The following is a 25156-nucleotide window of genomic DNA, read 5'->3' as shown; positions in this document are numbered from 1 at the left end:
TTTGTTGTAGCACCCTGCCGTTACCACAGTGAGCCCAGAGCTCACTGTCGCCCTTGCTGGTTGAGATTATTTCCTCTTTCTGCGAGCTCTGGGACTGTTTCTGCATGTTTCCCTCCTGCCCAAATGCTCCCTCTGTTCCCGCAGCTCCTGTTTCATACTGAACAGCCACCTGCTACTCTGTGGCAGCCACCAGCTTTGGGTCTTTGGTCTCTTTCCACAGTGGCAGTTGGCACACTAGGTGTGACTACCTCTACAAAAAAAGAAATGATGGATTATTGTAAGGCATGGTGGTCCTTCCCCTCGGGACTTCTATTAAGTGACTGCTACACACACAGAGAGCACCCTGCAAGCCCTTACAAGGACAATATGACCAACTTATTTGCAAGGCCTCAAGGCCCAGGAATAACGCTGGACAACAGACTACAGGTCTTGCTCCAAGGGAAGAAGGAGGTTCACTCCGATTTTCATCCCTCAGGGGCCAGCTAGGGGCAACCTCCTCTCGGGCTCCAATTAGGGCGTCTGCAAAGAACCCTCGGGGCAGCAGATGAAAACAAAGGGAAGCCCAAATAAACAAAAAAAAAGAAAAAAATCGATCGAGGGCAGCAAGAAGCCCCAAGCCCCCTCCCCGCCGAGCCTGCCCCCGCGCATGCGCGCGCCGCCCCCGGCCGTTACCGGCGCGCGCCGCCCGCGCCCCCGCGCATAAAGCGGCCGCCGGGCCGCCCCTACCTCCCCTCCCCCCTTCCTTGCCCTTCCCCCTCGCGTCTCGCGCAACGGCCGCGCGCCGGGGCGGGCGCCATGGCGGGGCCGGACGGCCGCACTACAGCTCCCGGCGTGCCCGGGCCGCCCCGCCCCGTCTGGCCGTCCCCGCGGAGGGAGGAGCGGAGCGGCGGGGGGGATAACGCTCAAGTTGCCCGCGATCAGCTGATCCCGGCGGGCAGCCGGGGCCGCGGGACGCGGGCGGCGGCGGCGGAGTCCTGCCCGGCCCGGCCCTGGCGGGCGCCGCAGCCGCATGCTCGGGGCGCGCCGCCGGCACAAGCGGGGCGGCCGCCTCCCCGGCTGCGCAGGGCGGGACGCGGCGGCCGGGACGCGGCTCCGTCGTCCCCGGGTGCCGCGAGAGGAAGGGGAAGGACGGCGGCCGCCGGCTTGTAAACAATAGCCCGCCTGGCGCGCCGCGCTCCTTTGTTGCCGGCCCCGCTGCCGCCCCTCGGCGTGGGGAGCCGCGGCGGCCCGCGCTGCTGCTCGGCAGAACGAGGAGCCGCGCTCGCCTTAGCCCGAGGTAGGTGCCCGGCACTCCCCGGGCTCGCGGCCCCGTTATGTAACTAGGAGAGCCGCTGGGAAAGCGCCCGGCTCGCCGTGCCCGCCCAGGAAGGAGCGAGCCACAAGTGCGAGCGAGGGCCGGGCCGCGCACGGCAGCGCCGCAGGGACAAAGGCGGGCGGCGCGCCCGGGCCTGCCCGCGCCCGCGGAGCCCCCCGCGGCGGGTGCCAGCCCGGCCCTGCCCCGCGCGGCGTCCTGTTTATCTGGCGGGGCGCACGAGGAAAGTCCCTGCGCATAAACACCGGGCACTCCGAAGGAGGAGCTTAGCCGCGGATTGAAAGCGGAGAATTTTCTAGTATTGACACAAGCCTCTGTGTGTGTTTACATGCGTGTGCACTTGTGCATTTCTAATGTCATTCTCCCTTCCCCCTCACCTCGTCTATTACCGATTGATCTCCTACCACTCTCTGCTCTAGAGAACATATGGCCCAATCTGCTGAAGTACACGAGCCTGAATTTTCTCTTTTTTTTTTTCCACACCACTGAAAATACACTATGTAGCTAAGCAGAGAAAGAATGTGTGCCAGCTTTGTGGGGTATCAATAAATGAAATCAGCTGCATTGTTTGAGCTTGTTTTTCTGTAAGGAAGGGTAATCTACACTTAACGCAAAGCTCTTTCTGAGAGGGCAGTCAATATGTGAATATTATGGAAACATTAATTCTTTAAAATTAAATAGTGATAAAATTCTTGGTGTATTTCTCCACCTGCTTTGAAAATGCTGATTTTTTGACTGACTTGTACACATATCGTTGTTCAAAGCACAAACAGGAAGGCAAAAATTTAAAGAAATCTGAGGATGAGTGCCCATACGCAAACTGCTGAGAAAGGACAGAACACGACGCTCCTGTGCCAGGAAAGCTATGTTTGCAGTGGGACAGATGAAGCAATCTTTGAGTGCGATGAATGTGGGAGCCTCCAGTGTCAGCGGTGCGAAGAAGAGCTGCATCAGCAGGAGAGGCTACGGAACCATGAACGGACCCGTATCAAACCCGGCCATGTCCCGTACTGTGACTCCTGCAAAGGTGCCAATGGGAACATAATGCACGCCAGCATGATGGGATCTAGGCAGAGAGCAGCAGTGAGATGCCAGGTGTGCAAAATCAACCTCTGCGTGGAGTGCCAGAAGCGAACGCATGCTGGGGGGAGCAAAAGGAAGCACCCCATCACGGTGTACCATGCTGGCAAAACCCAGGAGGAAGAGGAGGGAATGGATGAGGAGACCAAGAGGAGGAAGATGGCAGAGAAAGTGGTCAGTTTCCTCTTAGTGGATGAAACTGAGGAGATTCAGGTAAGAACTACTGTGGTTTATTTGAATAGACAAGATTATGTAGCCACTGTGTTAACCTCATGAGGCAGGTAGCCTCCTGCTGCTTGCTGTACTAAACTAATAGTGTAACAGACAGCAACAGTAACAAATTGAGAATAGTATAGTGAGGATAGAACTAAATTAGTATCTTGCGCCCAAAAGACCCAAGTGCCTGGGAATGGCCTTGCACTCGAGATCATCAAAAGGTCAAAACCTTATGTGTGGTAAGAGCCTCTTCTAAGAAGCTTGGTAAGTGGAGCTGGTGAAAGAATTGATTGTACTGATATACATGCAAGCAAGATAAGTGCTGTCTGTGCAGCATGCTGATCATTCCTGAACAAAACTGAACTGCGGATTGCTGTAGATATCCTCTGTGTAAATGGGAGTGCTGGCAGTCAGTCTCCTCCCTTATGACTGTGAGTGGGCACTGTACCAAGCTGTACTACAACCCTCTCTTACCCTCCTTTAGCACCAATAAATTTGTTTTCTTTAAACTGGAAAAAAAAAAGTAGAAAAAAAAAAAAAACCTTTAAAGAGTCCCATTGTGTGCCATCCAAGTCCTACAGACACCATGTTCAAGGTATATTGCTGGTAACAGGTATTATTCCAACTTAGCCTTTTGCTGAGAAGTGGGGAGACTGGCCATCAGTTTGCAGTAGGCCTGTCATTAATAATTAATTACTTGTCACTCAGAATTGTTATGGTTGGAAAAGACCTTCAAGATCATTGAGTCTAACCATAAACCCATCTTCACCATGCCTGCTAAACCCTGTCCCTAAGTGCCTCAGCTATATGTTTCTTGAATGCTGCCAGGGATGGCGACTCCGCTGCTCTCCTAGGCAGCCTGAATGCTTAGGAGAAGTTATTCTGTAGTGGCTAATGAGCCATATTTGAAGTTACTTAACTCTTCAGGTGGCCTTTGCTCTTGAAAGCATAAGCATATTACAAAAGGCAAAGTGTCCCTGTTTTTACACAAGAAAAACAGAAATAATAAACATGCAGTGTGTGGAAGTTGCAGAGAGGTTAGTCATACAAATAAAAATTCAACCTCATCTTCTGACTTTCAGTTTGCACCTCATCCAGTAGGCACTGAAGGAAAACATGTGGTCACTTGAAGACTTGGGATCTGGTTGCTCAAATTTAATATGTTCACACTACCAGTGGTAAAAATTGTGATCTCCTTGTTGTTGGTAGCTTAGTCATTTACATGGTTTATAGGAGCAGCAAAAGTGTCTGCCTTGCCAATAATGTGGAAAAGATGCAAGATACCTGCATTGTATTTTGGTCAGTTCAGGTATGCTGACTGATAAATCCTCATGGTTTTTGGAGAGGATGGAAGGAAAGGGTGATATTGCTTAGGATGCTCTGACATAGGAAGCACGCCATCCACCTATAGGACACCAGTGACTGAGTAACTGTTACAGGTTTAGTAGCAATCCTAAATTTGTCTGCCTCTAACAAACAAATTTCCTCATAATATGTGAAAGTTGCAACTCTACTTTTAAGTTGTGGGCTTTATAATAATATTTAACTGGTCACTATAGCAAGTTCTGAAATGTTTTAACACGGGGTTATCATAAAAAGCTGCTTACATCTGGGGTTTCATGTGGTTGAGCTGTAGAGTTACCTTTAATCCTTATCGAGGCAGACTTTTGGCTGCTCTTGTAAATGCTTTACTACTTAAATGTCATGGGTGATGAAGCCAGCTTCCTTATGGAGACGGCAACTGTCCTTTATTGGATCATAAAAATTTATCAGAAGAGGACTGAAAAAAATAACTGAAAATGTTTTTGCTTCTTACCAAGAAACTGAACCAGAGTTCTTCCATTTGGAGTAATCTTCATAGCTGAATAGTTATGTGACATCTCACAGCCAGTCTCACAGCAGTTTGAAAGTTTTCAGTCAAAATATTTTCTAGTAACTGGAACTTGAGGAGTGCCTGCTATTTTGGTGATGTTAGTGAGTATGAGGACCTTTATTTAGAAAGGATTGTCAGTTGGCTGGCTCTATAGACGTCTATAGCATATTTTGATTTTGGTAATGTTGAACAGCCAATATAAGTGTAGGAAAGTGACCTTCAGCCTTGTTTTGTACTTACTGTCAGCAAGATGGTTTGAGTAATGAGGGAGAAATCTCTGGGATGTTCTTTATTGAAACAAACATTTTCTTTAAGATGCCAGAACTGTAATAATAATAATAACCTGAAATGTGGAGATTGTTTTCTTTTTTCTTTTTTTTTTTTAAGCTGCCTTTAAGCATGCCTCTTTTTCTGAAACATGAAGATTGTTTGTTGCATTAATTGGAAAATGAGGAAATTACTGATCTGCTAACAGTGACAGATTCTGCCATAGTAAAAATTGCTATTTCTAAAAAATTAAGCAGAGCAAGTTAAAACTGCTGAGTAAATGTGAAACTAGATGCTGGATGGACGTACTTGCTTGTATCTGAAGGTTTACTATCCTCTACCGGGAAATAATTCAGTGAGGCAAGAACTGAAGTCAAAGAGATTTGAATTTGTTTTGCCTTCAGAAGCTGGACTTGTTAGGCACAAGTGGGTATCTCCCATCTCATTGTTCCTGTTGGTGTTTGGAAGCTGGCAGTTCTGAAGTTCAAGGACATATTTATGGTATGGAAGCAATGACTGAGCTAGCTGTGGATCCAGAAGCAGAATAGCTTCCTCTGTGAGGAGCCTGGGTGTGAGCAAAACAGTTCTTCTGAGAGGCAGAAATTCTTTGCTGGGGCTCAGCACTGCACTGATACAGCTATGGTAATGCTGGCATCTGCATAACTGTCTTTGTGCCATGGTGCACAGATGTGTTGGCCTGCGCAGGGCCAGCTTGGAGCTCTTTGCACTTTGCAGGCGTGTCCTCAGCTTTCTGAGCTTATGGTTTTGTTGTGCTTATTTCAAATCCACTTAGAGTCAAGAAGGTCCCACCACTTGTAAAACAGTTGTTTGCAGAGGGCTGACAGTAATTTAAGTTTGTCCCCATGAAATGCAGGTTTCTCTGGGATGTTCATCACAGATTTATTTTTGAGCATTTCAAAAAAAAAGGCTGGTTATTTTGTGTTAAGATGGTGTGACAAGTCCAAGATCGCCCTGCACACCTATGGAAGAACCAGAGACAGAGGTTGTTCATCCCAGAGCGTGACCTCTACTGTTACACACAACATATAGCATGACTCTTGGTGGCTTTAAGAATCACGCCCCAGCCATCTTCACCTACACCCCAAATTTTCCTTTCTACCTTTCAGGATTTATGTACCCCATGAGACCTTGCAGAATTTTTCTATGAGCTGACAAGCTGACATTCAGAGCAGTTTGGACCCCATTCTGCAAACTTTTTCTCAGGCTATGTTATATTTTTGCAGTTTCTTTTTATATAACATTAAACTCATGGCCTTATCTATCACATCTAAAACAGAGTTTTCAATTACTTAGCTCTTTAACTGCAGCATCTCTTTGTTAATTGCCTTTGACACATTCCATCTTTCTTGCTCAGGATGATATTGTGACTATTATTCCCTGAGCCAATTGCTTTGAATTTTGTCACTGCTCTCTTTACATCTTCTACATCTTTCCCATGTTAGATTCAAGCTGGGTTTCAGGCTCTTTTTCTTCCATGTGAAAATTCCCAATCAGGCATCTCCTAATTTTCTGTCAGGATGTCAACTTTTCTTTCTTATCTTTAACATGCTGAATTTTCAAAAAGATGCACTTTAGTAATTTCTTTAGTGCTGCTCTTTCACAAGGGAGGCACTTCATGTAGGAACTTACAGAATTAATTCATGGATCTCATAACTCCCCTTTACTCTGAGGTCTAATTAAAAATGCACCAAGATACAGAAGAAAAATGGACTGAGGTTTGAGTTGTTTTGAGTCCTGATACTGTCTCGCTGGCTTTTGTTGATTTTTTTCTGCTGGTCTATATCTGTATATATTTCTTCCTTGTACTTATATTAATGCAGCCTCTAGAAGAGGAACCATTTTTGTTTGGTTTTTGTATAACACATTTGCAATAGACATCTTTGTCATAAAGCACAGAGTTATGTATCAGTTGAATAGTCAATTTTGTTTACTACTACACTGCTGAGATAGGAGGGAGGACATAGAATCATAGAATGCTTAAGGTTGGAAGGGTCATCTAGTCCAACCTCCCTGCACACACAGGGTCACCTAGAGCACGTGGCACAGGACTGCGTCCAAGCGGGTTTTGAAGATCTCCAGAAAAGGAGACTCCACAACCTCTCTGGGCAGCCTGTTCCAGTGCTCTGTCACCCCCTCACTGTTAAAAAAAAAAATTTTCCTTAAGTTCATGTGGAACTTTTGGTGTTTCAGCTTGTGGCCATTACCTCTAGTTCTGTCGGTGGCCACCACTGAAAAGAGACCAGCACCATCCTCTGCACTCCCTCCCCTGAGGTACTTATAGACACTGATCAGATCCCCTCTCAGCCTTCTCTTCTCCAGGCTGAACAGGCCCAGCTCCCTCAGCCTCTCCTCATAGGGCAGATGTTCCAGGCCCCTGATCATCCTTGTAGCCCTGTGCTGGACTCTCTCCAGCAGCTCCACATCCCTCTTGTACTGTGGGGCCCAGAACTGGACACAATACTCCAGATGCGGCCTCACCAGGGCTGAGTAGAGGGGCAGGATCACCTCCCTCGACCTGCTGGAGATGCTCTTCTTAATGCAGCCCAGGATTCCATTGGCCTTCTTGGCCACAAGAGCACACTGCTGCCTCATGGTCAACTTGTCATCCACCATGACACCCAGGTCCCTCTCTGCGGAGCTGCTCTCCAGAAGGTCAGTCCCCAGCCTGTACTGGTGTCTAGGATTATTCCTCCCCAGGTGCAGGACCTTGCACTTGGCCTTGTTGACTTGCATGAGGTTTTTCACTGCCCAGTTGTCTAGTCTGTCCAGGTCCCTCTGGATGGCAGCGCAGCCCTCTGGGGTATCGGCTACTCCTCCCAGTTTGGTATCATCAGCAAACTTGCTGAGGGAGCACTCTGTGCCTTCATCCAGGTCATTGATGAATAAATTGAACAGGACTGGACCAAGGACTGACCCCTGAGGGACACGACTAGCTACAGGCCTCCAACTAGGCTCGGCACCACTGATTACCACCCTCTGAGCTCTGCCATCCAGCCAGTTCCTAATCCATCTCACTGTCCACTCATCTATCCCACACTTCTGGAGCTTGCCCAGGAGGATGTTGTGAGGGACAGTGTCAAAACCCTTGGTGAAATCGAGATAGACAACATCCACCTCTCTTCCCTCATCTATCCAGCTGGTCATTCCATCATAGAAGGCTATCAGGTTAGTCAGGCAAGATTTCCCCTTGGTGAATCCATGCTGACTACTCTTGAGCACCTTCTTGTCCTCCATGTGCCCAGAGACAACATGCCAAACAAGACATAGCAAGTTTGATATTTTTATCTTAGGGACAGGTATTGAGAGTTCTTGCCGCAGAATCCGAACTTGGTTGTAGTCTCATCAGTGGCTTTTGCAGTAACACTTTGTTCAAAGCCATGTTTAAGGAGACTCAGTCATATATAATCTGTAAAAGTAGAGAAAGTCGGTCCTTGAATCCAACAGATAAGGGCCATGCTTGATCATTATTAGTTTGCCTTAGAGTTCAGTGATCTTTGACCAGAAACTAGCTCTGACATAAGAAATGACCCAATCTCCATTTAGAGGGTTTGAAGGTACTGATAAAAGGTACAAACTTAGTAGCCAATCTTACTAAGGAGTCAGGAAGAAAAGTTGTGTGTTTAGTTTCTGTTGTTTTGAGCTGGTCAGTGGGTAAAATTAATACAATTATACTGCTGGAGGTGGCTGGGAAAAAGGAGCGTTCATACATCCTTTCATTTCTAGGTCTCTCCTGAGGCACCCAGTGAGCTGTCTTTTTTTTTTTTTTTTTTTTTTTTTTTTTTTTTTTTTTTTCTCAATTGGCACTTTTTCCACTAGTAGATTAGGCACCTCAATCTCCTAAATCCAGCCCCATTCCTTGAGTTTGCTACTTCTAGCAGGGTTAGACACCTGTGAAGGATTAAGTACTTTGCCTCTGAGAATTCTGCACAGTATCTCTCTAATACTCTGCTGTTGACTTAGATGACAGGTATGTTACCCTCATTTAAATGCTGGACATTTTATATAGTCATTAAATAATCAGCCTCTAGCAGCACAAGAGCCCATCTGCCCTCTTCTGTCCCCTCTTGTTAGAAAGAAGCTAACACTCCTAGAGAGTGACAGACAACTCTCCAGGAGTATTAGCTGCTTTACTTGCATGTGCTTCTACTATAAACCTGCAGAAAGTGCTGTGGCTTTTCCTTATTGTGTACTGATTTGAGTCTGGACAAAGTCTAGCAATGAGAGAACAGACTCACTGAGGATATTGCTTTATTGCGAAGAATTCCCTGTCAGTCAAAACAAGCTGACAGGTATCTTTTAGAAGAGATGCTTGCAATTTCTTAATGTTTTTGGCCTGCCTATATATCAGAAAAGCATTTCTCTAGCACTTATGTGTACTAGTTCCTCTAACATGCTTGCATAGTTTGAGGTATGCTTTCAGGGTAGTACTGTCAGCTTAAGTTTCTTGTCGTTTTATCGATATCCTATAGCCTGAAGAATTGAAACACAGTTGGTATTTTTGCCATAGACCTAAAGGAGGAAGAAGAAATAAAGAAGGATTTTTTTTCTTTTTCTTAAGGTCACTGTGATCTGGCAGATCAGAATTTGTAATTTCCTTGGCCCTCATTGTACAACTGAAGACTTTTCCTCCTCCTTATGCTTCAGGGACCTTTTATTGCCAAAGCATATTTGGGAGTTTGCTTTCCTTCGCTCCAGGATTTTTTGTCTTCTCATTGTGTTATTTTTGAATATTCCTCCCTTTCTTAGGCTGTTACTAGTTTGCAGTTTCCTCTGCAGTCAGGAGGAGAGTGCTTGGGCTGCATCCAAGAAGGAACGGGGCAACCTGCTGTTCTCCAGGCCCTCTGGCCTTTCCAGCTGCTGCCCTGCTCCCTGCTGTTGGGGTATGTTCCTGCACTCAACTTGGGTGTGGGACTCAGGTCTTGACTAGTGTGGCTGAGTCTGGGAGATTGCTCAGGACAGTATGATGTGAAATGTGTGCAATTTAATGGGTAAAGGCTTAATTCACTCCTGAGCGCTAGATTTAATGACTGTGCTATAGTATGGCATATGCAATTTTATAAACTGATCCACTGACATAGCCGTTTTGGGGAAAGAACTCCCCCAAGCTGTCATAAAGTGTCTTTGTAGTAACAAGTAGCTCTGAGTAGTAGAATTAATTCTTTCTTTCTGCACGTGTCTGCCTCTTGTTATCTCTAGCTAACCTATACTGCTGTCTTTTTGGTAAGAGACAATATTTTGTCATGCTCCAACCATTATGGCAGTATGTTTACTGGCTACTGTGTACAGACATGAGTGTCCAGCTCACCCCTGCCTCTTGGTGGCTGAGTAAAGAGATCAAGAACTGAGCTTTTCCTTCAAAAATCTTAGTCTTTTCTTTTCTGCTTATTTTCATGGAACTTTTATGGCAGTATGTTTACTGGCTACTGTGTACAGACATGAGTGTCCAGCTCACCCCTGCCTCTTGGTGGCTGAGTAAAGAGATCAAGAACTGAGCTTTTCCTTCAAAAATCTTAGTCTTTTCTTTTCTGCTTATTTTCATGGAACTTTTAGGAAATTTATGTTTTAGGGGCATATATTTCTTTTCAAATATATATATTTGGCTTATGCATTTTAAGTGATTTGCCTGTCACTTAGTAATTGCAAAAATGCTATTTTCATAGGAAAATATATACAAGAAAAGATATGAAAGACAAACGAGGGTAGAAAACTAGAATTGCTTAGACTTAAATCAGGCTCGGTGCTTCCTGAGCTCATGATCAAATCCTTCTCTTGTTCAGAAAACTCTAAAAGATGGGAGGAAGTAATAACCTAAAGATTCCTTTCAGACTCAGTTATCCAAAGATCAAGTGAAAAAGGCATTTGAACTAGGATAGTCTAAGGCCGCAGTCCTGCCTGTACTGATGTCATAGGTTTCATAGCAGAGAGTTTCCCTTCATTGCAGGGAGCCACCCAATTGTTTTTCTCATTTTCAGTGGTAGCAAGAAACATCTGGAAATATTGACAAAGGTTTCTTGTGAGGCAAAAGCAAGGAGTTTCCAGCAGCTTATTCAACAGCTAATTGCTGGATAAGGTAGATGCAGTCCTTGTGTTTGCACACTGCGTCTCTGCGAGTGGAGAGCTCTGCAGAGAGGCAAATTTTGGAGGCTGTGCTGTGCTGCAGGTCATGCTTCTCAGATTGATCCTAAAAGCAGGAGCTAAAGGCAGGTGTCTGTGTTAAAGGAAGGTTTCTCTTGTTTGCTTTCAGTGTATGCTGAAACTTTGACATGATGATCCAACAGTAGCACCTGGAGCTTTAGGCATGCATCGCTGACCTCTGTGTTAATCTATCCTGGACATAAATGCTGTTTTATACAGTTAGAACTCAGCTAGCCAAAATTTGCAGCCTCTGGCATAATGAACTAGTCTGTGTTGAGGCATACTGAACTAATATCTCTGTTTGGATTCTGGCTTGATATGATATTCCATTGTTAAGATGCATTACCTAAAATTGTCTCAATTTTGTGTTTAAAAGTGTAAATCACTAAAGGTGTTCTGAATTACCAAAGATTGCAAGTCTTTCTTCAGCTTTCTTTGCCTTTTTTTCTGTTTCCAGATATGATTTGATTTCTGTCCTACAGTTCAGAAAACCTTTTTTAAAAAGATAATTCTTGGAAGAAGTGCATGTATTGGAAGCCTTAAGTTTTAGTATTTAGCAAAATAATATCTACTTCACTTGACTGCTTTGTCCAATTGTGCTTAAAGACTGATTTCAGATGTTTGATTGAATGCTGTTACATATATGTGGATGTGCTTTTATGAACCTTGTAGCTTATTTTTCCACTGTTTAAAAATTGTTTAAAAGTCACATATCATTAGTGACTTGGTGCATGTATATCAGAAGGTGATGTGGTATGCTTTACAAATGATTCACAAATTTCATGATGTGTATCATGGGATTTTTTTGATTGCAGAAAAAGTATTTTAATTTTTAAAAATACTCTGCTAAAATAAACTTTAACTGTAAGATTTCAAATTGCAACAAAAGTGCTAGTGTGACTCAAAATGACAGTGTAAGACTAACAAATGAAGGCCGGCTGATGATTACTGTGCAAAGCACTCTCTTTGTTTTCAGCTATCGTGTGATGGTGGCACAGTCCTAGCTTTGTGTGCCACTTCCATGAATATTAGTAAGCTTTAGATTTCTTGAATAGTTTTGGAAGGAGAGAACAGTGGTAAAAATGCCTGGTTCACTTACTGTGTTTGTTTTGCCTGGAGGCAGAGTTAAAGTTGGGTAAGTACAGGTCATTGGAAACTGCTGTATTTTATGGGCTTTGTTCCTAAGCTTTAAGGATTTTGTTTGAATAACATCGTCTCCAAGAAGTTCATGGCCAGGAATGTCAGTTTAGCTGTTTTTGCTTCTCTCTTGCTAAACATATCTGCTTTTCTTATTGCTTACATCTAGGAAACTTGTGCTAGGTATAATGCATTTCCAAGTATGGGTGAGAAACAAGTTTCATGTCTAACTGTGGTCCATAGAAGCATAGTGTGAGGGTTTTGTTTTCTTTTCTCTAGCTCTAAAGCTAATTCTGTAAATAAAAGTTCCCTTTTTGTCCTGCTAAACGCCTTTACCTTCAGTTCAGTACAACTCCAAGGGAATGACAAGGCTTCTATTAACAAAAATACCGTGCTATCTAGAAAGAAGACATGATTATAACCTATGATTGAAGAAAAGCTTTTTCCTAGAGGAGGTGATTTATACTCATCAATAAAATTTATTATAAAAATAGATGTAAATTTGTAAATTTGACTGCTGATAGGGAGTTGTTGTGAATAATTCTTTGGGAGTAACATCCTTGTGCTCTGTAATGGCAAGAGCAAGGCTTACCTGATGGCATTACAAGCAAAGGGTCTTCAATCTTCAGAGGGGAGGTTTTTCATTTGTTTTCCCATCCTGTGTGGAATTTATTGCAACAGGATGTTATGGGTGCTGAAAGTATGGCTCCATTCCCAAAGGGGTTAGACACAGCCTCGGGAGGGTAGGTCTACTGAGTCTCTATCAAACATGATCAGTTAGATGCCGTCTTTGCTTGGGAAGTCCTTTGGGAAGGCATTTGACTGCTGAGAGCTACTTAAACGTACTAGGAAACACTCTTTTCATGCTTAAATTTTCTCCTCTGTTACTGTCAAACTACTGGAGTGCCTGGACTTTAGGTCAAATTCAGTATGTTCTTGTGCTTCTAGGTGATCTGCTTGTCTGAATCACTCAGACTCCTTCCTGAAGGGAAATCTGAGCCAGCCTATGGCCTTAGAAAGGGGCAAACAGCTCAGGGCTTAGGACATTTGAGGTGATACTCATGGTAGCCTCTCCATTGTGGCCACCTGGATTAATGATCGTCAACCAATGTTTGTTTTGTTTGGTTCAGAAATCCATCTCCTCTCCCCACACTAAGTTGTCATGACATTGGTGGCAGTTAAAAATATAAACCTGGTGCTGCTGGCCCCAATCAGCTCAGTGTGGGGCAGTTTGTAGTGCAGCTCCTGTTCCTTAGTGCTGGGAATGCATTGCAGCACTGTCCCTGATCCCGTGGTCCCTATTGCCTTTGGCATCTGCTAACATTATTGACTCGGCCCGCTCCAGAGACTCCCAAACTGGCACTGCAGTAATACTGAGCTATGTAAATTGGCCTTAGTTGGTAGTTACCCTGCCAATACTTAAGCAGCTGTTTAAAGACTCTTATTTCCTTGTGCTGTCCAGGAGTTTGTTAACCAGAATGATCAGGTCTGATCAGGCACTGACCCTGGCAAAAAGATCCTTATGGAAAGAGCTTGAGGGAGAAAGCAAATATAAAAACAGAACAACTGGCTGGAGGAGACAGTTGTGTTTCTCCTTGCTTATGCACCTGTAACATGACTGTTTTTAAGAACTATCCCATGAAGGACTTGCTTTCAGCCATAGGGCTGTCTCTGGTGGCACTTGGAGAAACTAAATCTGTCATTTGAACCACCTTCCTGATGATAGGCCAATAACCAGACCTGTCCCAAAGCAGACCCTCTCCTGTGTGAAAATATATCTTGAGATTTGCTTGACGGTCTCTCACAGTTGCTGGAAAGGATCTTTGAACAAAGCTTTGCCTTCTTGCTTCCTTGTTTCCCTGCACACTGTGAGGCTGTCTCCAGGCTGAGGCAGGGAGTAGCTGTTGCAGCCCCATGTCTGCAGTTTCCCTTTCTGAGCACTGCTCCCAGCCATCGCCTCGCGCACTGGCTATCTGTTATTTTCCTTCTAAGTCTGGGTGCTGCTGACAGATTTGATCAGAGCAAGTGGGGCTGTGTGACGTTTAATTTGCTATCTAAGAATAAACTTGCTTGAAGAAACCATTTATTACCACCTGACCTCTGTGGATCTTGTATCCTGAGACCTTTCGACTGGGAAGGGATACTTGCAGGGATAGGGATGGCACTTGGAAGCATTCTTGTCAAAAAAAACCCTCTGGAAGACAGCATTGCCAGTCTCTTCATGTGGAGAAGTGGGCAGGGATCTTCTAAAAGATGAGACAGGCAAATGGAGAAGCACAGTTTGCCTTGGCTGGTGGGGGTTCCTTGAGGAAGGAATCGCAATGGAAATGGTAAACTTAATGCTTCCCAAATAGTTTGTGTAGTCTTTTCCCCATCCCACAATCTGTTGGTTAAAAACTTTTTTGGAAAAAGGAGATGCAACTGGTAAACAAGCCTAATGAGAAGCAGGAGACCTTGGAGTGCCTGGCTGCAGCGTGCCTGGCAGCAAAAGCAAGGCAGGCTCTCACAGAGCCCTCATTCGTGCCATGGTCTGGTTTGTCTGGGCCCCGCTGCTCTAGTGTCTGAAAAGCAGATGGCAGATTCCCTATCTTAAATAACATGGCACATGTCACTCAAGCTATGTCAAACCAAATAAATATCACCCACTGAAGGCTGTCTGTGTGTGGGGGGGGGCGTAGGGGAGGAGTAGGGGGTGCGGTTTGTACGTCTCCAATTAAATAGAAAAAAGCCCCAATGTAGTGAATTATGAAATGGGTCACTGAGGTTGCTGTGGCGCTTCTGTAAGAGCCGGTCTGTCCTGCTTTGCCCAGCTGACTCGGGTGCATAACTTGGCTTCTCTGTTTCTTCTCTGCCCTGCACCACTGCGTTTGGCTGGAGCGTGGCGAAGCGGCCAGGGCAGGAGTGCCAAAGTGCAGCCGAACAAGAGGGCTCTTTGCTCCCTAGGCAGGGGCTCAGCCTGTCTAGATGGGCAAGTTATGGTCACCGAGGTAGTTGCTGGGTTTGTGCCTGAATCCAGAGGCTTGCCAGGAGAGCAGTGCTGCCAGCAGTATCTGCACTCTGAATCCGAGTTCTAGCAAAACTGTTCTAGCAAAAGTGGAAGTAGGTTATGCTGCCTTCTTCAGGAGGTCTGACTTCTCTAGAAGTGTCCTGGGTGACATTGTAGACATTCTATACATTATAGCTAATTATAGCAAGGCATCGCTTCCAAAACACCTGCACAGTGAAGCAGCCTACATCTCTTTGATGTGTATGTGTTAGAAAGCTGCTTTTAAATATTTTGCTTTGAGCTTGTTGGCGCTTCAGAAACTAGTAAAGAAATCAGAACAGGGACTGATCTGTTATTAATCTTATGGATCCTGAAATTAGCTTTCTGTGCTTTCTGTGTTGACTGCTCCATTGCACAGTTGTAATATTTTTCTCATTTTTCTTATTTTCGAAAGGTGAGGAATGAAGAAGACTTTATTAATAAACTGGACTGCAATCCTGACCAACATCTAAAGGTAGTGTCCATCTTTGGGAACACGGGGGACGGCAAGTCTCATACTCTTAACCACACTTTCTTCTATGGCCGTGAAGTTTTCAAGACATCTCCAGCCCAAGAGTCGTGTACAGTGGGAGTCTGGGCAGCTTATGATCCTGTGCGCAAAGTGGTGGTGATCGACACAGAGGGCCTCCTTGGCGCTACTGTGAACCTAAGCCAGAGAACGCGGCTGCTGCTGAAGGTCCTGGCCATCTCTGACCTTGTCATCTATCGTACTCGTGCCGACAGGCTGCACAATGATCTCTTCAAATTCCTTGGGGACGCCTCAGAGGCTTACTTAAAACACTTCACCAAGGAGCTAAAGGCTACCACAGCCCGCTGCGGCCTGGATGTTCCTCTCTCCACTCTGGGTCCTGGTGTCATCATCTTCCATGAGACTGTGTACACCAAGCTCCTGGGTTCTGGTAAGTAGGCAGCAAGACACTAAATAAGTGTGCTGAAAACAATGTAGAACCCATGGGTTTGAGTTTTACTCTCACTGGTTCCAGTCCGGCAGCCATGGAAGGAGCATGTTGTTCCTTGGCAGCAGTTGCACTGCCCCAGGTCAGCACAATCATCCCCGCAGTGGTCTGGATGTCGGCACCAACTAGTCACTCATCAGTGACCTAGTCACCTGCCAGCTGCGGGAGCATCGTGGGCGCAGGCGCTACGGCAGGCAAGGGCAACGACTCAGCAGGATTTTGGCAGGAATATAGAGAATCCTGTTGCAAAAAATAAATATAATGAGAACCTGTATAGAAATCAGGATGAGCAAAAAGAATGAAGTTGATGGATGTAAACGTGGTGCCCTCGCCCTTCTCAAATTCTGTGGGCCTAGGTCATTATGAGGCTGGTGTAGAGATTATGGTGGCCTAGGTTGATAATTTGGTACCACTTTTCTCTAGGCATGTATCTGGTGTGGCCAAAGCAGCAAGCCTGGCACACTGTTATTTCTCATCCTTTTTGGTGTTTTTCGCTGACATTTTAACAGTGCTTATGTCATAGTGGATTAGGCACATTTAAGCTGTTTGTTTGTATGTCTGAGTGAAACGTACTGTTCCTCGGAAGTTAAGTGTATTTTGTTTTGACCATTCAAGGATGTGAATTCCTTCTCCTTCTCTTCCATACTTTTCTTTGTTTCAACGTGCATGCTGAAACCTTCCTTCATGCTCTCCATTTCTAGTGCTTTAATGAGCAGGAGCCCTAATGAATGGGCCTGGCTTTCCTGCAGTGCAGGGGCTCAGCCCTGCCATCTGTGAGCACCTGGGAGTCCTCTGCTGTATAACCCCACAGTGGCTCCCTGCTGCCCCACGGTCCTGCTTGGGCTTTTCTAAGCAGAGAGCTCTTGAGCTGGTAGAAGAATTTGGCATTCTTTGAACTTACTACAGTGCCTTCCTAATTGGTTTTAATTCACCTGCCAAGGCAGTTCTTTTTCTTGCATTGCCAGTTTTCTGATCGGCATTGTGAAGTTTCATATAGCAGTTATAATTTGCTGCTTCAGCACATCAGAGTCAGTGACCTGTAATGATGTTTTTACTTGTGTACAAAGTGAGGGTAGTAAAAAAAAAATATATATTTTTTTATGATCACTTTTAATCACAGTAGGAATAGGAAAGAAACCTGTTCACTGAGCATTTGGATTTGCAGCAACCTGCAGTTGTCAGTGCTTCATCTTGTATGGAGCGTTGGCAAGGACTTGGTCTTTCTTGCTGCAGGGCTGGCATGGAGAATAGGCAATTCGTGTAAGGTTCATGGCCTTATTTTCTAGTTATCAGATGCTATGGCTAACTATGCCAAGTGTTAGGATTAACTATGCCAAGTTATCATGGGCTGAGAACTAGCACGTGTACTAAGGTGGAGTTGTCTTATATCATGTCAAAAATGGCTTCTTATTCTGTATATCCATTTCCACAATGAAATGTTTCCAGTTTTACCTGTGGATTTACCTGTATCTCTGAAACCTGGTCATAGAATTTATAGCTGGGCATTGAAAAAGAGTGATTGCTTTCGAAAACTTCTTTAGTTACTACCCTACTTGTAAAATGGACAAATAACTCAATTCCAGAAATATTTGATTATTTAATTAGGAAAAACAGCACAGTTTTGCATATGAAAGCACCATGCAGTTTAAACATGATTTTAAAGCATCAGTTGTTTATATATCCTCTGATCCTCTTGTACATAGATCATCCCTCAGAGGTTCCTGAGAAGCTCATTCAGGATCGGTTCCGGAAGCTAAGCTGTTTTCCTGAAGCTTTCAGCTCAATCCACTACAAGGGAACAAGGACTTACAATCCTCCGACAGACTTCTCCGGACTGAGGCGAGCGGTGGAACAGCAGCTGGAGAACAACACCACTCGCTCTCCCCGGCAGCCTGGCGTCATCTACAAAGCTCTAAAAGTGAGTCCTTTGCTATGAAGATGAGTTTGCCACAGTCTTTATCCATATCACTCTTGCCCCTTTATGTCAGCTGCAGCAGATAAAGCTAGAAGGGGGGAACCACTGATGCAGACTTGCAGATATCTGGAGATAAAGCAGGTCTTGGCCATAGATAATAACTTTGCATAGTAGTCAGGTAAGCAAGGTAGTTCTTAAATAAGAGACTCTTAGCAGGCATGGTGGTGATGGGTTTATGGTTGGACTTGATCCTGGAGTGTTTTCCAACCATAATGATCCTAAGATTCTGTGAAAGGTAAGAAGAAAAGTTGAAGGGCAAAACAACCAAAGCAAAAAGCTGAGCCAGGAAGTTTACTGGCGAAGAGAAAGTGATGTGAGTGGCAAGCGCTTAATGACAGTGATTTGCAATGAGCAAGCTGGTGGATTTAGCTCAGAAAGTGTTACTGGTGAAGTTCCTAAAGGTGGCCTCAATGCAAGGGGAGGGGATGCAGGAGACTTAGGAATTAATACTTGTGAAAACCTGGCATTGGGTGTAGTGTAAAGCAAGGGCTAGGAGGCAAGAGGGAGGAAGGCAACATGGCAGTACCTAGGATACTAGAGGAGTCGGGAGTCGGGACAAATGATGCCTCATTTTTGAGGTGGAGCATTAGGTCAGAGGTTGATGAAAAGGAAGTGGTGCAGAAAGCAGCTGGCGTGTTTTTTTTTTTTTTAAGAATCACCTTGCCAGAATATCAGAGGAGCTTTCCGATCTTGAAAATTGCAGTCCCTCCTGCAAGTTTCCATGTGTTTCTACCACCTCCTGATTAGCAGGATATTTTGTTGCTCTGGCAGGTCAGAGCGGTCACTCAAGACTGGTGGGACAGGGCAGGCTTGCAGAAGGCAGCAATGTTACCAGTCTCTCCTGATGCTGGCTGCAGCCACTGGAACAACTAATGCCAGCTGCTCTGTGTTGGGAGTAGCTGGAGCAGAGAAGGGAATGTCAAGGCAACATGCAGAAGTTTTCAAGAGTCTGCATTACTCTGTCTTCCAGCAGTTTTTTCTTTTGTGTTTCACAGGCTCTCAGCGACCGGTTCAGTGGGGAGATCCCTGATGACCAGATGGCTCACAGCTCTTTCTTTCCAGATGAATATTTCACGTGCTCCTCTGTGTGCCTCAGCTGTGGGTACGTGGATGAGAAATGTACTTGATCCTTCCAGGAGATGGTACTGCCCTAGTCTACAGCCACAGAACAAGGCTTCCGTGGAGTCTTGACTCCTGACAATATCAGACTGATAGTGCTTCAGGGCAGAATTTCCTTGACATCTGATTCCCGTGCGAATAGGACAGCTGTTACTGCTGTTACTGCCCAGGCATGTGGGCTTTGCCAGTTCTGTTCTCTTTCTGCAAACCTGTTATTCCCCCAGTTGGTTCATGAGCATAAGGGCTGAGAATTGTACAAGGGGTGAGAAGAAAGGAAGGCTCTAAAGTACACCCGCTCCCATCTCACATTGGTGACCATTCCTCCAATTTTTATTATGGAAGTAATACAAAAGCTGTGGACCTGGACTGTGCCCAGTGACTAGCAGGCATGCTGACTTGCTTCCAAGTGGTGCTTGATAAGATCTAGGCTTGTAGCTCTCTAGAGAGCCCAGAAATGGAGCCTTTAGAGACAGTGGGTGGCAGTCACTTCTCTGCGTCCCTAAGGTATTGCAGTGGCTTGTTGTTAGGGCTGATTGTACTTATGAAAATGCTCGCCCTCAAAAGGGAAATGAAGCTATATTCCCGCTTTTTTTAATGCACATTAGAGTGTGTAGGCTGCAGTGTTAACTCTGTCTTGACTGATTTCCGAACTTGGCCAGTTCTAAGATTCTCTGAAATTTAATTGGACACAGTGATCACTTCCTGCACTTGTGTGTGAGTTAATCTGTACTGTGAAACAGCTGCTACACCTCCCTCCAAAGAGCCTGCATTTCAGTGATAAATGCTGTCACTGCTGTGTGTACCCTTGTGAAATTATTTTTGGGTAAGAATGACGATAAATGCAAAACAGCAATATGTGTGAGCTTTCAGTGGCACCTGTCCTGTATTTAATAGGATCGGCTCATGGTTTGCTTCTGCATCCTCAGGTGTGGCTGTAAGAAGAGCATGAACCATGCGAAGGAAGGAGTCCCTCATGAATCCAAGAGTCGGTGCAGATACTCTCACCAGTATGATAACAGGGTCTACACTTGCAAGGTAAGCAGAGCCACAAGGATGAGGTCTGAGGAATGGAGTACGGATGGTTTAATGAGGGCATCAAAGATATGCTGACTTTCCCCGCAGTTTTTTTTTTCAAATGGGAGAGCTGTTCTGGTCTCAGCAAGACAAATTGGTCCCCCCTGAACTTATATTTTTGCTTGGAGACATTGCGTAGCATCGAGCTGTGACATTATTTGCTATCTAAATTGTTGTTTCAGCTGTTCTCAACCTGGGTAGTGTTGGCCTTCTGCATACTGGAGGCATTTACTCTCCTCGTTTATGCCCATCTCTGAGCATGCGCTGAATTTTCTGAAGGAATTGTGCAGAAGACAGGAAAATTTTCAGGCACCACTGTGACTTTCGTTACTGTGCAAATATCTTCCAGATGACGTGACTGCCAATGGGTTTTTGTTCAACAGGTTTGATGCGCGGCCTCTTTGCTGTGGAGACCACAGCATGCCTGTTAGACCCTGCACATGGCTCGAGGACACAGTTCTAACAGCATTTGTGTTGCAGGCCTGTTATGAGCGAGGGATGGAGGTCAGCGTGGTGCCGAAAACCTCTGCTTCCACTGACTCCCCTTGGCTGGGCCTTGCCAAGTATGCCTGGTCAGGGTAAGTGCTGCAGCTGGAGGGCCCTCTGCCTCCACTCTGCCCCATCGGCTGGACCTCTGGCACCTCGCAGAGGTAACACGTGCCCGTTTCAATGCCCCTGCAGGTATGTGATCGAGTGCCCCAACTGTGGCGTGGTGTACCGCAGCCGGCAGTACTGGTTTGGCAACCAGGATCCTGTCAACACTGTGGTGAGGACAGAAATTGAGCATGTCTGGCCGGGGGTAAGTCTGTGCGCTCCATCCATCTTCGTGCACGTGTGGGGTGCTGCTTCCAGACAATGGTGGAGAAAATGGGCTGACGCTCATCAGAGCAGCTCTCCTGTCTTTACCGTTTAAAAGAACCATTGGAAGGACAGTCAGTCACATTTTGGCTAGCTTGATATGGATTAGTTGCCAGCTTATGAACACTTGATGTGCATGTTATACCATTAAAACCCTCCTTTATGTTTTAAAGCAGAGTTGGTGGAATTTTTCTGGTACTTGCCCTCCAGTCTAACTGGAACAGTGTGTTGCAGAGCCATCTGCTTATAAGAAATGAGACTTCCCTGTTTTTATTCTCAAATGAATGCCTGTTTCATTCCAGACAGATGGATTTCTGAAGGACAACAACAATGCAGCCCAGCGTCTGTTGGATGGGATGAATTTCATGGCCCAGTCAGTGTCTGAACTTAGCCTGGGACCCACAAAAGCTGTGACCTCCTGGCTGACAGATCAGATTGCTCCATCTTACTGGAGGCCCAACTCTCAGATCTTGGTAAACGGCAGCCGCTGTACTTTTGGGCTGTACATAAAAGCTTTGAATAGCTAAATTTCTTGTTTCTTCCACCCTTTAAGCAATATAGTAGGTTCCAAATGCTTCTTATTCCCTTGCAGCAAGCCTTCCTTCTACAATTGAGAGAACTGAATTGCTTTCATCTCTTTCTGTTCTTGACCATCCTCCCCGCCCCGCAAACACACTCCCTGGGGTAAAGTTCTGGGCTAGTACCACACACTCAGTTGTAACTGTCTTTTATACAAATTCAGTCTTGAGTTTTGCCATCTTGGGGTTCTGATGCTCATTTTTCTCTTATTAAGGAAGACCAAGCTAAAAGCTTCTCTTTCTGTGTTGTCCTGCTCAGAGCTGTAATAAGTGCAACACGCCTTTTAAAGATAATGACACTAAACATCACTGCCGGGCCTGCGGAGAGGGCTTCTGTGATGGCTGTTCCTCCAAGACCCGTCCTGTGCCTGAGCGAGGCTGGGGACCAGCACCAGTGCGAGTGTGTGACAACTGCTATGAGAACAGGGGCATCCAGTTAGGTAATTTGGAGTGGATTGTTACAATTATTCCTGGGTAATATTCTGAAACCTTTGTCCCTGACTACTTCATCACAGCCAGCCTCACTGGATGTTAGATAATGCTGTTTGGTACTTAACTCAAGTTGGGCTTTGGCCCAGTCTTTTGTGGGGAAGCTCAAGAGCTGGATGTCTCTTGGCCTGAAAGGTGAAACTTGCTTCCCTGGGTGTGAATGACTCCTGCAATGAGCTACGGTGCCTGACAGAATAATTTTCTTATTGGATCTTTACCTTGTTTTCTCAGCACCTGCTGATGGTGTGGAGATGGTAGCAGGGGTGGGGTGCTATTTTAGCAGGCTATATATTTTGCCCATTACTTTTGAAAAGAAAGCACACTCTGCAAGTGAAGATTGGCTAGCTGGTAAATAAAGGTCCCAAGCAGTCTTTGAGTGTGCTGGTTTTTGCTAACATAAGTAAACTGAAACTTGGCAGGAATTATGCTGGAGTTGGGAGCTGAACCCTTTACCCTTGTGTTATACAGATGTGGCTGAGCTGCCTACAGATGAGGAAGGGGGGACACTTATTGCCAGGAAGGTTGGGGAGGCTGTGCAGAACACTCTTGGAGCAGTGGTGACAGCCATGGACATTCCCTTAGGTGAGTGCTGTTCTCTTTGGCTTTTCTGTCTTGGGGCAGTTTTGATTTCACTGAGCAAAACTTGACTGAGCTACCGGTCTGTCTGCATGACAGAGCGGTGCTTCCTGCTGGTCCCACCATTTATTGAAGGCTTCTGTTCTTTGGTGCTGCTCCTAATTGGTTCTAGAGACCCTTACAACTCTCTTGCCTGATACTTCCTCTTTGAATTTTTGGCATACTGTGTGTCTTCTCTTGTGTAGCTGACCTCCCATTCATTGCTTGGGTCATCGCTTCATGCAGTCATGAGTCCTGCAGTCAACAACCCTCGTGGTGGTGTGGTTTTTTTTTGTTGCTTTGTTTTGTTTTTACCATTTAACTCAGTGGAAGGAAGAATAAGCGTCTTCCTCAGCTCAGCTGGCAGCTGTATTTCAGAATGTTTGATTTGGTAACGGTGGTGTTTTGGTTATCAAAGCAGGGAAGAGCAAGTCTTTCTACCTCTAGAGGATATTAGGAGTAAAGGAAGATTTTTGAAATTGAGGAAAAACAGTCCAACCCTCTGAAGAGGGCAGAATGTGGGGGAATGTACTAAAAAGCAGAAAGGTTGAAATGGGAGGTAGCTACCTGCTGCCCTAAAGCATCCTGTCAATAGGCCCTCTCTTATTTTATGGCAGTGACATGAGGGGAAGTGTGTGAGTCCTTCCCTCTGCCAGAGAAGAATGAAGACACTCTTGCTACACTGATGTTGACGTGTTCCTGTGTTCCTCCTCTTTCTTCCTCCCCTTCCTGTAGGCCTGGTGAAAGATGCTGCCAGACCTGCATACTGGGTGCCAGACCATGAGATCCTGCACTGCCACAACTGCCGCAAGGAGTTCAGTGTCAAGCTCTCCAAGCACCACTGCCGGGCCTGCGGCCAGGGCTTCTGCGACGAGTGCTCGCACGAGCGCAGGGCGGTTCCCTCTCGCGGATGGGATCACCCTGTCCGAGTTTGCTTTAACTGCAATAAAAAGCCTGGCGACCTTTAACGCCGGGTTCCTCTCCAGATCTTTGCAATTCCTTATGTTCTCAGGGTTACAAACAAAAATATCTGGTCTCCCTTTCACCTTTTAACCTGTTGCAGCCAGAGTGCATGTTTCTGGCCTCCTCTCATGTGTTATATCCATCTTGGAACACTGGGAATGAGTTTGAGTCTTCAGGTTTTAATTTCAAATTAACTGGGGAAGAGAGGGAGCTCGCTTGTAAATGAACAAACCAAAATCCAGTGTATTTTATTCCAATTTAAATATACATATATATATCTATGTATAATTTAGTATATTAAGAATGCAGTTGGCTAATGAAGCTTGGGTATTCCTATTTCAAATGAGATGGATGATGATGTTCCTTACGCTATTGGATCAGATTTATGGCCTTCTGATTATTCTTGTGGAAAATCTTGCTCATCATGGTGTCCTGTGAGGAAGGGAGGAAGGTTTGGGCTCCATGCTGCCAGGAAATCACAAGCATCTCCAGTGTTGGTCTATGAATCGCATCTGATCATGGGAGCAACCCTGCATTGGGAAGTGCTCTTCTGTCTCTGGAAGATGAAACACTCGCCCATCAGCAAGTTTGTTTGAATTGTGATATGAACAGTGGTCTTGCAGTGCAAGAGGTATCAAATTGAACTAAATCCCGTGATAGAGATCAATAATACTCTCAAAGGTATGGCACAAATTCAGAGTCTGCCATTTCAACTTCAGTACCAGATCAAAAGGTAACAAGGTCTTACTCTGACAATGTTCTCACGCACTCAGGTTCTTTTTTTTTTTTTCAGGTTTCTCTACCAGCTTGTTGCAGTTAAGTTTTGTCCAGAGCAAAACAAGAGACAAGTTATGTAGGAAATTCTGATATATGAAGTTTAAGAGTTGCTTGGGTTGTGGTGAATTTTCTGCCTCTTTTTATGTGATCTCTAAATCTATGGAGCCTCCATGTTCACGGATGTGGTTGCATAGAAACTGCACAGATTTAACTAGTCTTTTTTTCTAATAATATGAACTTACAAATGCACCTGGAAAATGGGAACTTTCTTCTTTGCTCTTAGCACGTGGCACTCACTGGACTTCATCCTTTGTTAGTAAAGGACTGCATTGAATTCACTGATTTTATCATCCAAAAGACCACTTAGTCTAACTAACACTGTCTTGTACTGTGGATTTGTGGTTCCAGTGATAAAGAAATAAGAGACCATTGTGGACTGAACTGTCTGAAATCCTCCCTTGTTGGTGTATCCGGACAAGAATTATTCTGCCAGAGGAGACTTGTCTCCTCTTGGATTGGCTGGAGTTTGATCCAATGTCCTGGAACTGTGATATTTTTCCCCCCACCTTGTTAAATGTGGTCTTGTGTAGATGAGTGCCCCAACACCCTGTTTTAGGACTGTATTATTAAATTAACTGCTATAAAAGACTTTATCTTCTGAACAA

General features: G+C 45.2%; 1 protein-coding gene across 1 annotated transcript; it reads left to right on the top strand.

Annotated features, from left to right (window-relative positions):
- Nucleotides 1-1020: 1020 nt before the first annotated feature.
- On the top strand, nucleotides 1021-25156 carry ZFYVE1 (zinc finger FYVE-type containing 1). The gene is made up of 12 exons (XM_088520440.1): nucleotides 1021-1276; nucleotides 2077-2605; nucleotides 15482-15986; nucleotides 17747-17961; nucleotides 19014-19120; nucleotides 20064-20172; nucleotides 20692-20789; nucleotides 20893-21010; nucleotides 21372-21542; nucleotides 21907-22087; nucleotides 22605-22718; nucleotides 23487-25156. The coding sequence occupies exons 2-12, from the start codon at nucleotides 2114-2116 to the stop codon at nucleotides 23717-23719; spliced, it is 2343 nt and encodes a 780-aa protein (XP_088376566.1). The 5' UTR covers nucleotides 1021-1276; nucleotides 2077-2113; the 3' UTR covers nucleotides 23720-25156.

Source organism: Tinamus guttatus, unplaced genomic scaffold, assembly GCF_059628265.1.
Source record: "Tinamus guttatus ecotype Peru unplaced genomic scaffold, ASM5962826v1 Tinamus_guttatus_pri_ptg000089l, whole genome shotgun sequence".
In the NCBI taxonomy this organism is placed as follows: Eukaryota; Metazoa; Chordata; class Aves; order Tinamiformes; family Tinamidae; genus Tinamus; species Tinamus guttatus.
The sequence above is the reverse complement of the archived record's forward strand: the minus strand, read 5'-3'. Positions and strand labels throughout refer to the sequence as shown.